This window comes from Chiloscyllium punctatum, chromosome 5 (genome assembly GCF_047496795.1).
Source record: "Chiloscyllium punctatum isolate Juve2018m chromosome 5, sChiPun1.3, whole genome shotgun sequence".
NCBI lineage: Eukaryota > Metazoa > Chordata > Chondrichthyes > Orectolobiformes > Hemiscylliidae > Chiloscyllium > Chiloscyllium punctatum.
The window spans coordinates 107,691,280-107,707,481 of NC_092743.1; the positions used below are offsets into that span (position 1 = coordinate 107,691,280).

Below are 16,202 nucleotides of genomic sequence, written 5' to 3' on the forward strand. Positions count from 1 at the left end.
CACTGGGATTCCCCTTCCTCACCCCATCACCACATGAGCTGTATCAGTTCAAGAAGGCAGTTTATCACCACCTTCTCATCCATTGCTGGGCACCTGGAGATCAAGATTTTTTTAACATAAAAAAATTAGCTCTTGACTTTAGATGTTAATTACAACCTCCTCCAACAGCACACTCTTACAACAGTGAAGCAGACCATCAGCCCAATTAGTCACAGTTGTTTATCGTCCTCAACACAAAATCCTAATTACAGTTTCCCATTGTGCTTCTTTATTCTTCTATCCACTTTCCTTCGGCCACCAATCAGATCTTTTTTTTAAATTGTCTCTAATTTAACAACTCATTCAAATGGTGATTTCACAGAAACTAACTCACTCTTTTAAAAAAAAATCTCTTCCAGATCTACATCTCTTGCATTCAGTTTTAATATTTATTTCGCCCCTAGTCTATACCTGTAATCACTGGAAACAATTTGTTTATTTTTATTCTGTGCTAACTCTTCATGGCTTTAAGCAGCTCCATCAAATCATCATTGAATCTCCTCTATTCTAAGGAAACTGACCTGATTTTCTTCAACAGTCAGACAAGTGGTAAAGATATTTTAATATGTGCTGGTGTGTAGACTCATTGATCTACCCAGTCTTGACTTTGTATTCCCAGATATTCAGAATTCATTAAAATCTATCAATCCCAGTCCTGAAATCCCAAAATCATTTTCAGCATTCTCATGTTCTGGGAGGAGAGAGTTCCAGATCTTTGATTCCCTTTATGTGAAGAACTGCTTCAAGATATCACCCTGAATGACCTGGGCCTAATTTGAAGGTTACTCCCCAGCTTATTGACTCCTTCCACCAGGGGAATTAGTTTCTCAGTGGCTTGCTTATCAAACACACATCAAATATTTTTAACTTCCTAAAACCCTTTAGCAGGTCTCAGACAAGTTGCATTTACTAATATTTTCCTCATAATTTTACCTTCTGAGCTTCAATATCATACTAGGTGCATTAAGTGTTCAAAAATCCAGACGATTTTCTGGTTCTTTATTTAATATAATTCAGGCATTGAATGAGAAAATGGCTACCTAGCCTAGAATTTATTGTTAATCCCTAACTGTTCTTCTAAAAATGATAGCAGGTCACCTTCTTGAGCCACTGCAGTCCAGGGGGTAAAGGGACACCAATGATCAATGCTGTTAGGTCAGGAATTCAGGATTTCCACCCATTGACACTAAGGGAATGACAGTATAGTACCAAGTCAAAATGAAATGTCACTTGGAGGGGTACTTGCAAGTAGAGGTGTTCCCATGAATCTTCTGCCCTTGTCCTTTAATACATTAGAGATCACGGATTTGGAAGATACTGCTGAAGTAGCATTGGTGAGTTACTGCAGTGCACTTATAAATGGTACACACTGCTGTAAATGTGCGTCAGGGGTGAAGGTAGTGGAACAGATACTAACTAGGTGGCATGCTTTATGCTGAACGATGTTGAGCGTCTTGAATGTTGTTGAACCATTATCTACCCAAGCAAGTTAAGAGTACTTTATCATACTCCTGACCTATGCCTCGTAAAAGATGGACAGACCTTGGTAAAACTTACTCATCATGGAGTTCCAAGTGTTTGATCTGCTCTTCTAGCCACTCTATTTATATGATTAGTCCAGTCAATTTTCAGGTCAATGGTAAGCCGCAGAATATTGCTTGAGGGTGATTCAGTGATGATAATGCCATTGAAAGTAAAGGGGCAGTGGTTAGGTTCTATATTGTTGGAGCTGGTCATTGCCTGGCACTTGTGTAGCACAACTGCTACTTGCTAATTATCAGTTCAAACCAGGATATTGACCAGGTCAGTTTTGCATTTGGACATGGACTGCTTCAGTATCTAACAGGTCTGAAATGGTGCTGAACATTGTACAATCATCAGTGAACATACCCACGTCTGACCTTATGATGGAGGGGAAGATCATTAATGAAGGAGCTGCAGATGGTTGGGCCTGAGGAACACCTGCAGAGATGTCACGAAGCTGAGATACCTGGACTCCAACAACTACAACCATCTTCTTCTGGACTAATTATGACTGGAACCACAGAGAGCTGATTCACTCCAGTTTTTCCTTGATGCCACACTCAGTCACATGCAGTTTTGATGTCAAGGGCAGTCACTCGCAACTCACTTCAGGAACATAGAACATTACAGCGCAGTACATGCCCATTAGCCCTCGATGTTGCGCCAACCTGGGAAATTAATCTGATGTCCATCTAACCTATACCATTCCATTATTATCCATATGTATGTCCAATGCCCATTTAAATGCCCTTAACATCAGCGAGTCTACTACTGTTGCGGACAAGCCGTTCCATGCCCCTACTACTCTGAGTAAAGAAACTACCCCTAATATCTGTCCTAAATCTATCACCCCTCAATTCAAAGCTATGCCCCCTCATGTTAGCCTTCACCATCCGAGGAAAAGGGCTCTCACTGTCCACTCTATCTAACCCTCTGATTATCTTATTTTAATCGATTATCTCAATTAAGTCACCTCTCAAACGAAAACAGCCTAAGACCTTCCTTCCATACCAGGCAACATCCTAGTAAATCTCCTCTGAACCCTTTCCAAAGCTTCCACATCCTTCCTATAATGCGGTGACCAGAACTGCACATAATACTCCAGGTGCAGCCTTACCAGTGTCTTGTACAGCTGAAGCATGACCTCGTGGCTCCGAAACTCAATCCCCCTACCAATAAACACCAACACACCCTATGCCTCCTTAACAACCCTATCAACCTGGGTGGCAACTTTCAGAGATTTATGCACCAGGACACTGAGATCTCTCTGTTCATCTCCACTACCAAGAATTTTACCATTAGCCCAGTACTCTGCATTCTTATTACTTCTTCTGAAGTGAATTACCTCACACTTTTCAGCATTAAACTCAATTTGTCACTTCTCAGCCTAATTCTGCATCTTATCTATGTCCCTCTGTAACCCAGAACATCCTTCGGCACTATCCACAACTCTGCCTACCTTAGTGTCATCCGCAAATTTATTAACCCATCCTTCTATGCCAGATCACTTATAAAAATGACAAACAGCAGTGGCCCCAAAACAGATCCTTGCGGCACACCACTGGCAACTGAGCTCCAGGATGAACAATTTCCATCAACCACCGCCCTCTGTCTTCTTTCAGCTCGCCAATTTCTGATCCAAACTGCTAAATCACCTTTAAACCGGAAACTCTGTATTTTGTGCAATAGCCTATCATGTGGAACCTTATCAAATGTCTTACTGAAGTCCATATAGACCACATCAACTGCTTTACTTTCATCTACCTGTTTTGTCAGCTTCTCAAAAAACTCAATAAGGTTAGTGAGGCATGACCTACCCTTGACAAAACTGTGTTGACTATCCCTAATTATTCTTTTCCAGATGATTCTCTCTCTTATAATCATTTCCAAAACCTTACCCACAACCGAAATATGGCTCACTGGCCTATACTTATCAGGGTTGTCACGATCCCCTTCATATACAAGGGAACAATGGTTAGTATCATCCAGTCTTCTGGCACTACTCCTGCCAACAATGATGACATAAAGATTGAAGCCAAAAGCTCTGCAATCTCCTTCCTGGCTTCCCAGAGAATCCAAGGATAAATCCCATCCGGCCCAGGGGTCTTATCTATTTTCAGATCTTCCAAAATTGCTCAAATCTCTTTGTCAACCTCAATCCAATCTAATCTTAATAGCCTGCATCTCTATATTCTCACTAACATTGCCCTTTTCCAGTGTGAATACTGACAAAAAGTATTCATTAAGTGCTTCCCCTATGTCCTCAGATTCCACACACAACTTTCCACTACTATCTTTGATTTGCCCTAATTTTACTCTAGTCATTCTTTTATTCCTGATATACCTATAGAAGGCCTCAGGGTTTTCCTTGATCCTATCTGCCAACTATTTCTCATGTCCTCTCCAGGCTCTTCTTAGCCTTCTCTTTAGAACTTTTTTGGCTTACTTTTAACTCTCAAGCCTAACTGCGCCTTCACGCCTCATTCTCACATAAGCCTTCTGCTTCTTGACAAGAGCTTCAACTTCTTTAGTAAAGCATGGATCCCTCTCTCAACAACTACCGCCCTGCCTGATAGGTATACAATTAGCAAGGGACCCGCAGTAGCTGTCCCTTAAATAAGCTCCACATTTCAAGTATGTTCATCCCCTGCAGTTTCTTTCCCCATCCTAAATCTTGCCTAATTGTATCATAATTGCCTTACCCCCAGTTGTATCTCTTTCCCCGCGGTATACAGAGGAACCTCGATTATCCGAATGTGACGGGATAATCGATTATTCAGTTAATCGATTAAATGTCTATCCTCTGGGGTTTGGAATTAAAGTCTACTCGTTCAGGAGACTGCAGTAGCTCACAGCACACAAGGGCCCGCCCCAGCCCCAACCCCAACCCCATCCAACACTGACCCCCAGCACCTCCCCCTGCCCTCAACACCTCCCCCTGCCCCCAACACCTCCTCCCTCAGCCACCTCCATTACCCCACCCCCAAAACCGATTCCCTGCCCCCATGTCCCTCCACACCCCGCCCCCAGCACCTCCCCCCCAACCAGCACCTCCCCCCCACCCCCCCCAACCAGCACCTCCCCCCCACCCCCCCCAACCAGCACCTCCCCCCCACCCCCCCCACCCCGCACCTCCCCCCCACCCCCCCCCACCCCCCCAACCAGCACCTCACCCCACCCCCCCCAACCAGCACCTCCCCCCACCAGCCCAAGCACTGCGTCCCCGCGTCCAGCACCTGGCCTCACCTCCAACACTGTCCCCCCACCCCAGCACCTCCCCCACTCCCCAATACCGCTCTCCTACCCCCAATACCACATCCCCACCTGCAATCCTCACCCCCCCTAAGCACCTCCCCCCCCCCCCCCAACCCTGTCCAACACCATTCCCCGCCGGCCCACAACTCAGTACACACCCGTCCCCTCTCCGGGGCAGCTGGACTGGACACCAACAGGATAGCTGCAGTTGCCTTTGTGGGGTAAGTCTCCAAAAAACACTCGCACATACACACAGCCAAACACACACACACACACACACACACACACACACACACACACCTTTGCCCTGTACAGGACAATGTTGGAGAGATTATCAGGGGAAGGGGGTTCAGGGTTACACCCTTGTTTAGCACTCCAAGGAAAGTGTGGGGAGAAAGAGAGGGCGGGAGGTCAGTTATTTGGAGACGGTGCCTGTTTAATCACTGTAAACAAAAGACGCGATCTCTGTTGGAAACACGTCTTTGATGTAATGTTTCCATCGGGTCCTCGAGATCCCCTTTGGATAATCCAATTTTTGGATAATTGGTATTCGGATAATCGAGGTTCCTCTGTACACGTATCCCTGCCCATTGCTCACCAAAGTGCTCACCTACCTCCAAATCTAACATCTGGCCAGGTTCATTCCCCAGTATCAAATCAATATCGCATTGCCCCTTGTTGGCCTGTCTACATACTGTGTCAGAAAACCCTCCTGCACACATTGAACAAAAACTGACCCACCTAAACTACTTGAACTATAGTATTCCCAGTCAATGTTGGGGAAGTTCAAGTCCCCCATAACAACTACCCTGTTACTCTCGCTCCTATTGAGAATCATCTTTGCTATCCTTTCCTCCACATCTCTGGAACAAGTTGGAGGCCGATAGAAAACTCCCAACATGGTGACCTCTCCTTTCCTGTTTTTAACCTCAGCCCAAACGTTCTCTCAGCTGCTGTAATACTACTCTTGATTAACAACACCACATCCCCCCGGCCCTTTTACCTGTTCTTACTGAAACATCTAAATCCCAGAATCTGCAACAACGATTCCTGTCCCTCCTCTAGCCACGTCTCTGAAATGGCCACAACAACGAAATCCCAGGTACCAACCAATGCTGCAAGTTCACCCACCTTATTCTGGATGCTCCTGGCATTGAAGTACATACACTTCAAACCAACATCCTGATTGTCAGTGTCCCCTCGTGATCTTGTACACCTATCCCTGACCTCACGACTCAATCTCCTGTACACTAGAAGTACTATTCAGGTTCCACCCCCCTGCTGCATTAGTTTAAATGTCCCTGAAGAACATTAACAAATTCCACAACCCCCACCCACCCCAGGTTATTGGTACCCCTCTGGTTCCGGTGAAGACCATCCTGTTTGTAGAGGTCCCACCGTCCCCAGAAAAAGCTCCAATTATCCAAGTATCCAAAACCCTCCCTCCTACACCATTCCTACAGCCACGTGTTCAGCTCTGCACTCTCCCTGTTCCTCGCTTCACTAGCATGTGGCATAGGCAACAAACCAGAGACAATTCTGTTTATTCTAGCTCTAAGCTTTCACCCTAGCTCCCTGAATTTCTGCCTTAGATCCCTACTTTTCTTCCTACCTATGTCGTTGGTGCCTATGTGGACAATGACTTGGGGCTGCTCCCCCTCCCCCTCAAGGATCCCAAAAACTCAGAGACATCATGAACCCTGGCATCTGGGAGGCAACATGCCAATTGTGAGTCTCTCTCATTCACACAGAACCTCCTATCCATCTCCCTTACTATGGAATCCCAAATGAATAAAGCTCTGCTCCTCTTCTCCCTTCCCCTCTGAGCAACAGGGACAGATTCTGCATCAGAGATCTGTGCCCCATTGCTTACCCCTGGTAAGTCGTTTCTCCCCCCACAACAGTATCCAAAACGGTATATTTGTTGTTGAGGGGAACCACCACAGGAGATCCCTGCACTGCCTGCTAGTTCCCTTTCCTAATCCTGATGGTAACCCAGCTACCTTCTTCATGTGGCGGTGTAGTAACTACCTCCCTGTAACTCCTCTCAATAAATCCCAACACCTCCCAAATGATCCGAAGTTCATCCAGCTCCAGTTCTCTGACATGGTTCTCGAGGAGCTGGAGTTGGGTGCACTTCCCACAAATGAAGTCAGCAGCGACACTAGAGGTGAACCTTACCACCCACATACTGCAGGAGGAACATTCAACTGCCCTAACCTCCATTCCCACTATTCTAAATTCCCAAATAGAATGCTGAAAACATGAAACACAAAAGAAAACTCTTTACCAACCGACACACAGAACTTTTTGCTTTGGTTAGAGGAGGAGGATGGGTAGGAGACACTAGCCGAGTCATGTTTTGGGTAAAGCAACCACCCAAATATGTAACCCTATGACCTCTCCAATAGCCTTCTGCTCGATGTTCCTGCACTTCCTGCTGCTGGAACAACAATGGCAGGCCCCGTCACTAGATGTGAGTTTTTAAATATTTGCTCACCTTCCCGACAGATTCCTGCTCGACGTTCCTGCACTTCCGCTGGAACAACCATCAACTCTTTTGCTCTCATTTTGACCAAGACCTGTAATGAAGTCAGGAGCTCAGTAGGCTTGGTTGAACCCAAACTGAGCAGCGCCGGAGACCCGGGTTCAATTCCCGCCTCAGGCGACTGACTGTGTGGAGTTTGCACGTTCTCCCCGTGTCTGCGTGGGTTTCCTCCGGGTGCTCCGGTTTCCTCCCACAGTCCAAAGATGTGCAGGTCAGGTGAATTGGCCATGCTAAATTGCCCGTAGTGTTAGGTAAGGGGTAGATGTAGATGTAGGGGTATGGGTGGGTTACGCTTCGGCGGGGCGGTGTGGACTTGTTGGGCCGAAGGGCCTGTTTCCACATTGTAAGTAATCTATTCAGGTGTTTCTTCATAGCACTGTCAATTATTCCTCCCATCACATTATGAGTGATGGGTGGTAATTGGCCAGGTTAGATTCACCTTACATTTCATATACAGGAATTATCTAGGCAATTTTGAACACTATCAGGCAAATGCCAGTTTTGTAGCTGTACTGGAACAGCTAGGGTTTCAGCAAGTTCTGGAATGCAGGTCTTCAGAAACTCATTGCACAAAGCCTTTGCAATATCCAGTTTTCAGCTGTTTCTTGATATTACATGGTGCTGGGGGCCTCTGAGAGGGCCATCCCACTTAGAACTTCTGGCTAAATATATGTACAAATACTTAAATATTTTGCACTCATGTGCTATCACCTATCTTTGAGAATGGGGATATTTGTTATTTAATTGTCCACCACCATTCATCACTAAACATAGCAGGACCACAGAGCTTAGATCTGATCCATTGGTTGTGGATTTGCTGAACCCTGTTATTGCTGAACCCTGTTATTGCAGGTCTTTCTGCTATTTAACATGGAAATTGTCCTGTGTTGTATTTTTACCTGTTGACACCTAATTTTTAGGTTTACTTCGTACTGTTCCTGCACTCTCACTTGAACCAGGGTTAAATTCCTAACTTGATGGTAATAGAAAAATGGGTAACAGTTTGGCCATGAGGTTATAGACTGTGGTTAAATCCAATTTTTCTGGTGCCACTGCCCCACATCTGGATGCACAGATGTGAGTTGCTAAATCTCTTCGAAGTCTGTATCTGTTAGCACAGAGATAATGCCACCTAACATAATGAAGGGTATCTTCGATTGAAGATGAGAGTTTGTCTCCACAAGAACTATGCAATGGGCATTCCTACTGACTTGAATGTGCACATCTATGACAGATAGAATAGTGAGGATGAGATCAAGTAGATTTTTCCCTCATCACCAGCCACAGACCCAGTCAAGCAGTTCAGTCTTTTCGGACTCAGTTAGTGTGGAACTAAATATTAAAGTCTCCCACCAACAGTATAGTCTGTGCCCTTGCCATGCTCAGTGTTTCCTCCGGGTGGTGTTCAAAGTGGCGGAGTACCAGGTTATCAGCCGAGCAGTTGGTGATAGTGAGCAGGATGTTTCCCTCCTCATGGTTGACCTGATGCCATGAAATTTCATGTGGTCGGGAGCTAATGTTGAGGGCTTCCACTCCCACTATATATCACTGTACTGTCCCATTTGCATCGCATGGGTGGGGCATGATATACTGAGGAATGGTCATGGCAGTGTTTGAGACATTGCATGGTACGATTCTATGAGTATAACTGTGTCAGGCTTTTGATTGTCTTTGGGACAGCTCTCCCAATTTTGGTACAAGCACACAGATGTTGGGAAGGTGGACTTTGCAGGGTCAACAGGGCTATATTTATCATTGACCCAGGGCACTGGAAATTGCAGTATTAGTGGTCCATTTAGTTTCTTTATTTAGGCCTCAAAGCAATTTTATGTAATTCAGTGTCAAGCTTGGCCATTTCAGTGGACAGAGTCAACCACATTGCTACGGATCTGGGATCACATGTAAGCCAAACCACATAAAGATGGCAGATGTTCTTCCCAGAAGGAAACCAGTGAATTATGAGAATCAACAGTGGTTACATGGTTGTCACTGGACTCACATTTATAAATTCCAGAGTTTACTGAATTCATCTTTCAAGGTGTACACTTGACTTTGACCCCAAATGCCCAGAACACTAGTTTGGAGTTCTGGATTATTAGTCCAGTGACATCCCCGTTACACTGTCACATCCTTTATCATGCTTATTGTGTTGATACATCTGTCTTGTGTAGAAACCTTCCCCCTTTTAATTTCCTGAGGGTATAACTATCACTGGTGTAGCAATTCTCTAGCACTCTTTGTACATTTAACGCTTTTGACAGTTTCCTGCAGCACACACCCTTAATTGTGATATGGAAAAAGGTGGAAAATATGAAAAGGAGACCATTCAGCCTTTCAGACATTTCTTATCATATAATCAGATTTGTAACTCAGTTCCATTTTTTCACCTTTCATCCATATTGTATTGTCCAACAAAATCTCTTGATCACAACAAAGACAGAAATTGCTGGAGAAATTCAGGAGGTCTGGCAGCATCTGTGGAAAGAAAGCAGTCTCAACCATTTCAGTTGGTCTCCTGCATTCACATTTGTTTGAAGAAATTAATTCCAGACTTCCACTATTTTTTGAAAGAAGATTTTATGTCAGCCATTTTGACACAGGTTAAACTGTTCTTCCATTGAAGTCGGGGTTGTTTTCAGGAGAGCTCTGCAGAAATTCTGCCTTTCCCATTCACCACCACACAATAAATGAGATGATGATTGAGTGCAAGTGCAATTTCCCTGGGTACCAGTTTGTCTACCAGTCACTCGTCATGTGAAATGCTGAATTAATCTCGTGAAAATGTTCAAAGATTTGTGGAAAGCTTGGTCCACTGAACTGACGTGTGTTAATTTCACATTATTCAGGCAAACTGAAGTTCTCTGATCTGGAGGAAATAGCCAGCAATCTTGGTGAGGCCATGCTCATTGGAAACCTGAGTGCTTCCCTGGCCTTTACAATCTCTACAATGGATCTTTCCAGTCCAGTGCCACCTCCAGGTGATGCAGAGTGGGCTCAGGTAACAGTTTATGTCTGCACTTCATTTCTGTCAACAAATATACACTCCTCTGGTGGAAATAAAATCACAACAAAAAATGCAATTAGCTATATAAACAGGCACGATAAGATTAACATCTTCTCCCTTCCACCCCATATTTACCAGTAACTAGGAATAACATGTCTATGACGCAGCTTACAGGGCTATATTTCAAATATGATAAGTGTGTAATGAATATTTTTACATACATTTGCACTAAGGTTTGTCAATGAGTTTATAAATGTGCTTTTACAAATTTTAGCTAAGGAGTTCACGTTGCCCCAACGCTAAATGAGCAACCTGGAAGAAATCCACCCTTTAATACTGAGTGAGCATGTAGGTTCAGATGCCCCAGACCTCTGGCCATTTAGATAGGAACAAAATTTTGAGGTTGGAATCCAGTTTAGAAATTGAACACCAGCTCATCTGGATTGAAATGGCTAATGTACATGGTTGGTTTGATCGCAACTGTCTCAGTAAAAAGGTTACCCACCACCATGCACCCGTGCCCCCACCGTCCCAGTTTCTTTCATATCAGAAACACTCTGCGCCTGGTTAGAAAACTGAGAACTGAAACTGGTTTTGGAGGCATTTATGTAGATGTGAATCTTGGTATTTACCCTTTTCATAAGTTGTGGCTGCTTTTCAAACTTCTGCCTGAATTCCTCAAAGTGGAGAAAAAGACTTCTCCAAATATCACTGATGAAATCAGCCTTTGTAATAGGCAGAACCATGCCCAGGAATTCATTCCATGTGAAAGATGTAAAATAAATAATCTGCATCTTTGTAAGAATTCAAGTTTGGCTGTCTATTTAGCAACTGCACAAGAGTACCCTCAGGTATTTGTTATCTCTTTCTGGAGATGATTTCAGTGAAGAAGTGTGAGATGTAACTTTGTATCTTTGGATGTTTGAAGGGCACAAAAAATGGGATTTAACGGGAGATGGAATTTTTAAGGGACATGGAAGTTAGATGTAGCTCATGTGAAGACGACAGACAGCACAGATTGGTTAGGCCAAATGCCTTGTTTCCATGTAATTGCTTTACTCAACAATAGGCATGTATGCTGTGAAATAGTATAGTCTAGACGACATAGTCTTGAATGAGCATACTATGCTTGTAATGAATTACATACTTGGTAACCTCCTAATGATACTTGGGAGTGACAGGTAAAACAAAGATGACTTTACGACAGAAATGCGGAGTTCAAAGAATTTCAGAAAATTTGCATAATGGAAGACACACTCGAAAGGATTATTCACGAAGAGAAGCCACTAATCTGTCAATAAGGCAGGCAGGCATTTGTTCTAATGTTGTTATTGTCATGTTTTATCTGATAAGTATATTCTTTTAACTTCTTCCTAATTGCTCTGATTTCCACTAGTTTTACGACTAATTGAAAGTATCATCATTAGTCCAGTCGCTCAGCACCCCTGGAAGTCTGTCTCAGTTTACAATGATTTGGAGATGCCGGTGTTGGACTGGGGTGTACAAAGTTAAAAATCACACAACACCAGGTTATAGTCCAACAGGTTTAATTGGAAGCACACTAGCGTTCGGAGTGACGCTCCTTCATCAGGTGATAGTCTATCACCTGATGAAGGAGCGTCACTCTGAAAGCTAGTGTGCTTCCAATTAAACCTGTTGGACTATAACCTGGTGTTGTGTGATCTTTAAGTCAGTTTAGAATAATTGTCAGAAGCTGCCCATTTCCACCTTATCTCCATGCCCACCGATATTGAAAAGGGCTGACATTCTTTCCTCTACAGCTGCACAAACATTAAACTGTGCAGCTATGTTTCATATAAATGACAAACAAATTCTGGTTGGAATCATCATGGCAAGTCCAGGCCTCTGTGCCAGTCTCCACATCCATAATGGAGTTTGCAAAATGATGTATTTTTTGAACAATGAATGAATGTACAGTGTTCTTGAACAGGAGATAACCTCCTGTCTTGTATCACAAACACTCACCACTAAAAGATCACTGGATGTACATTCCAATAGAGACACAAGAGATTCACACCCATCAGCATAAGTTCCAATATTGACTTTGTTGCAATAAGTCCAGTTGTGGTTAACCGATTAATTTTCTTGGCAAAACTCTGAACATGTCCCTATGTTATCTCATCTTCTGAAAACCTCATTCTTGTCCTTGTTACCTCTAGACTTGACTAGTCTGACACACCCCTGGCTTGTCTCCCATATCATACCATTTGTAAACGTGAAATTAGACAAAACTCTGCTGTCCAAAATCCTAATGCACAAAGTTCCATTCACCCATCTTCCCACTCCACTCCACTTACTGAACTACATTTGTTCAGCAACATTTTAATTTTTAAAATTCTCAAACCTGTTTTCAAATCCTCATCACTCCTTATCTCTGTAATGTCCTCCAAACTCATGGTTTTGAGATACCTGCACTTTCTGATCGTGTCCTCTTAAGCATTCCTGGTTTTAACTAGGCCACAGCTGATGTCTGCCTTCAACATGCAGACCACAGGGTCTGGAATTCCCTTTTTAAAACTATGTTCTCTTTAAGGTGTCCCTTAAAACAGACTTACTCAACAAAGCTTTTGGTGACATTTTCTAATATCTGATTATGTTAACTTGATGTTCAACTCTATTTGACATTCCTGTGAAATGCCTTGGGAGGATTTACTGTCAGAGACTCAGTATAAATGCAGGCTGTTATTGATTCTGTTGCTGTAGATGACTTCAAAACCAGTGCTGAATAGAACAGTGAGAACCAACCACGTGGCTGCTGTGACTGGTCTCGTTGTGGTCAGAGAGCCAGTTGCTGGACAAACCGGGCAACTGTTGAATCAACAGCCCAGCGTGAAGGCGGTGGATGATGCTGTAAGTTTGGTTTCATTTGAGTTTAACTTGCATTAGAGTCATAGAGATGTACAGCACAAAAACAGACCTTTTGGTCCAACTCGTCCATGTCTAACAGATATCTCAACCCAATCTAGTCCCACCTGCCAGCACCAGGCCCATATCCCTCCAAACCCTTCCTACTCATATTCCCATCCAGATGCCTTTTAAATGTTGTCATTGTACTAGCTGCCACCACACCCTCTGGCTGCTCATTCCATACACAAAGCATCCTATGCGTGAAAAAGTTGCCCCTTTGGTCTCTTTTATATCTTTCCCCTCTCACCCTAAACCTATGCCCTCTAGTTCTGGACTTCCCCACCCCAGGGAAAAGACTTTGTCTATTAATTCTACCCATGTCCCTCACGATTTTATAAACCTCTATAAGGTCACCCCTCAGCCTCAGACGCCTATTCAATCTCTCCCTATAACTCAAATCCTCCAACCCTGGCAACATCCTTGTAAATCTTTTCTGAACACTTCCAAATTTCACAACATCTTTCCAATAGACTGATTAAAGAAAAATTGTTAAAGAATTGCTCTTGAAAATTGGTTAGCCACATAAATCTGAAAGATTATGTTCGAACCGGATTTTGAGAATATCATTGCGTGGCATTCTGCTGCACAGTATTGTGGTACAGTGTCGCAGTGCAGTATGTGATGGCCCTGTTCTGTGTTCCAGGGTAACTGTGTGTCAGTGGGTGTTACCTCATGGGAGTTGGTTGCTGTTCTCCTGAATTCTCAGAATGTGACTGTTACTGGACTTAATGGGACAACGAATATCTTGTTCAAAGGCTGTTGGGCAAATTACACAGACCTCTCCATCAACACAAATGGTAAGTGGAATCTGCAGCTTGGGTCCTCATATCATCATTGTGTACAGAGTTTCCAAATTAAAGTAAAACTCTAACTTTTAGACATAGTATGTTTCATACCGACTCTGTGACCATTCATATTGTTTCTCTGCATTTGTAAGAGTTGTGGCGTGGACACTGAAATTATGTCAGATTGAAATAGGCAACAACACCCTCCCACAACATTACTGACTGTAGGGTGAAGTGGAGCGGGGTTGGGCGGGGGGGGGGGGGGGGGGGTGGAAGGTGTCAGGAGTTGTGCAGGATTTTCACATTAGGAAGATTATTTTAGCCACTTGACTATCCCATTCCACCACTGTTGATTCCAGGGAAACGTGGGTGGGGTGGTCATGGTGAAGGATGGGTAAAAAGGGTCATATCCACGTTTGAGCAAAGAATGGTGAGGGCCCTATTGGAATGAACAGTGGGGATCCCAGTCAAAAGGGATAACAGGCATGGGGAGGGGGGGGGGGGGGGGGGGGGGGGTCACTGATTGAAAGTTGGACTAGTCTCCTTGTTGTACCCAGGTTTTCAGACATTCATTCAATGCATTGAATCAGGATTTGAATTGTTTAACACAACACTTACTTTTCCAAATGGACAGATAATTTATCAGGAGCATTATGCCATAGACAAGAAAATGGTTTGTTTCTGTGCTGTACAAATTTTATGTAAATGATAATATCGCTCCAAAACAGTTGGTCTGTTTTTTTTTAAATTATGTCACAGGTACCAGCTACAAACTAGTATTCGAACTGAGGTCGATTAAAACTTATTCTGGCACCTTCTCGGTGAAACAAATAAATGACAGCCCTGGGAATCCCTCAGGCCCCAGCCCATCCTTGGCTCTCAGTAATTCACAGGGCATCATTGGTGGCTCCATTGTGGGAGGCCTTGTGCTCATCCTCCTTATTGCTGGCATAACCTGGAAATTAACAGGTGGGTATAGGAATTAGCTGTCACTGAAATACTTTTTCATTCCTTTATATTTAGTTAATCAACAGCAGACTTTTGTCGTTCACGTGATATATTTTAGGGCAGAGCAGTGATCTACTTCTGTTCATTCATTCACCACAGGACATGGGCTTCACTGCATTTATTGTTCATCCCTAATTGCTCTCGAGGTGGTAGTGGTGAGCTGCCTTCTTGAACCAATGTAGGTCTAGTGTAGGGACACCAACAGTGGTATTAGGTAAGGAGTTACATAACTTTGATGTCACAACAACGAAGAAAGTTTCAACTGAGCTGGGTGTGTGGCTTAGAAGTGGCAGTGTTTCAATACCATGGCTGACCTTGTGACCTCTAACACTTAGAGAGACAACCTTGGGAGCTGCTCGCAAAGGAGGATAGATAAGTTGCTGCAGTGCATCTTGTCAATGGCATCAGTGCTGGAGGGTGTGGTGGGAGGAGGGGCATTTGAAAAGGGGGTTCATTTTAGTATGTTTTGCAAGAGACATAAGTGGAAGGAGGAGAAAGTGAGGACTGCAGATGCTAGAGATCAGAGTCGAGGGAGTGGTGCTGGAAAAGCACAGCAGGTCAGGCAGCATCCAAGAAGCAGGAGAATCCTGATGGAATCCAGCAGGAATTCCTGATGAAGGGCTTATGCCCGCAACGTCAATTCTCCTGCACCTTATATGCTGCCTGACCTGCAATGCTTTTCCAGCACCACACTCTCGACAAAAGACGCAAGTGAATAAGTTTCATACAATATTGATCCACTCTCCGTGGGCACCTCCTAGCTGATAACTCATCCCCTAAATGGTTTCTCACCAAGTTGCTCTGGCAGAGGTGCATTGACATACACTGACTTCAGCCAGGGCTGTAGAGAGGGTCAGTAAAGGTTGATGATCCAGCTCATGACTTTGAATTTTAACACTGCTTTACTGCTTACTCGCAGCTGGCAACACGAGGAAGACTCAGGTGTCTAGCGTGCCTGAGACACAAGAGAAGAAACAAGTCGATGCAGTCACTGGTCATAATCCAGACCACAGCCTCCCACCAGTGCAAAGCTGACCGGCTTAAAGCCCGAAACATGGTAAATATCCTCCATTACACGAGTTACAGTTAAACAAAGAAAATAAACTGTTAA

At 43.9% G+C, this 16,202-nt stretch overlaps 1 protein-coding gene across 1 annotated transcript in view; it reads left to right on the plus strand.

The window, feature by feature from the left end:
• Positions 1–15,226, plus strand: part of LOC140476805 (fibrocystin-L-like) — a 261,275-nt gene extending 246,049 nt beyond the window's left edge. Inside the window, 5 exon segments of the mRNA XM_072569599.1 lie at positions 10,213–10,364; positions 13,095–13,241; positions 13,942–14,095; positions 14,843–15,052; positions 15,150–15,226. Coding sequence (XP_072425700.1) covers positions 10,213–10,364; positions 13,095–13,241; positions 13,942–14,095; positions 14,843–15,052; positions 15,150–15,226 — 740 coding nt within the window.
• Positions 15,227–16,202: the final 976 nt, after the last annotated feature.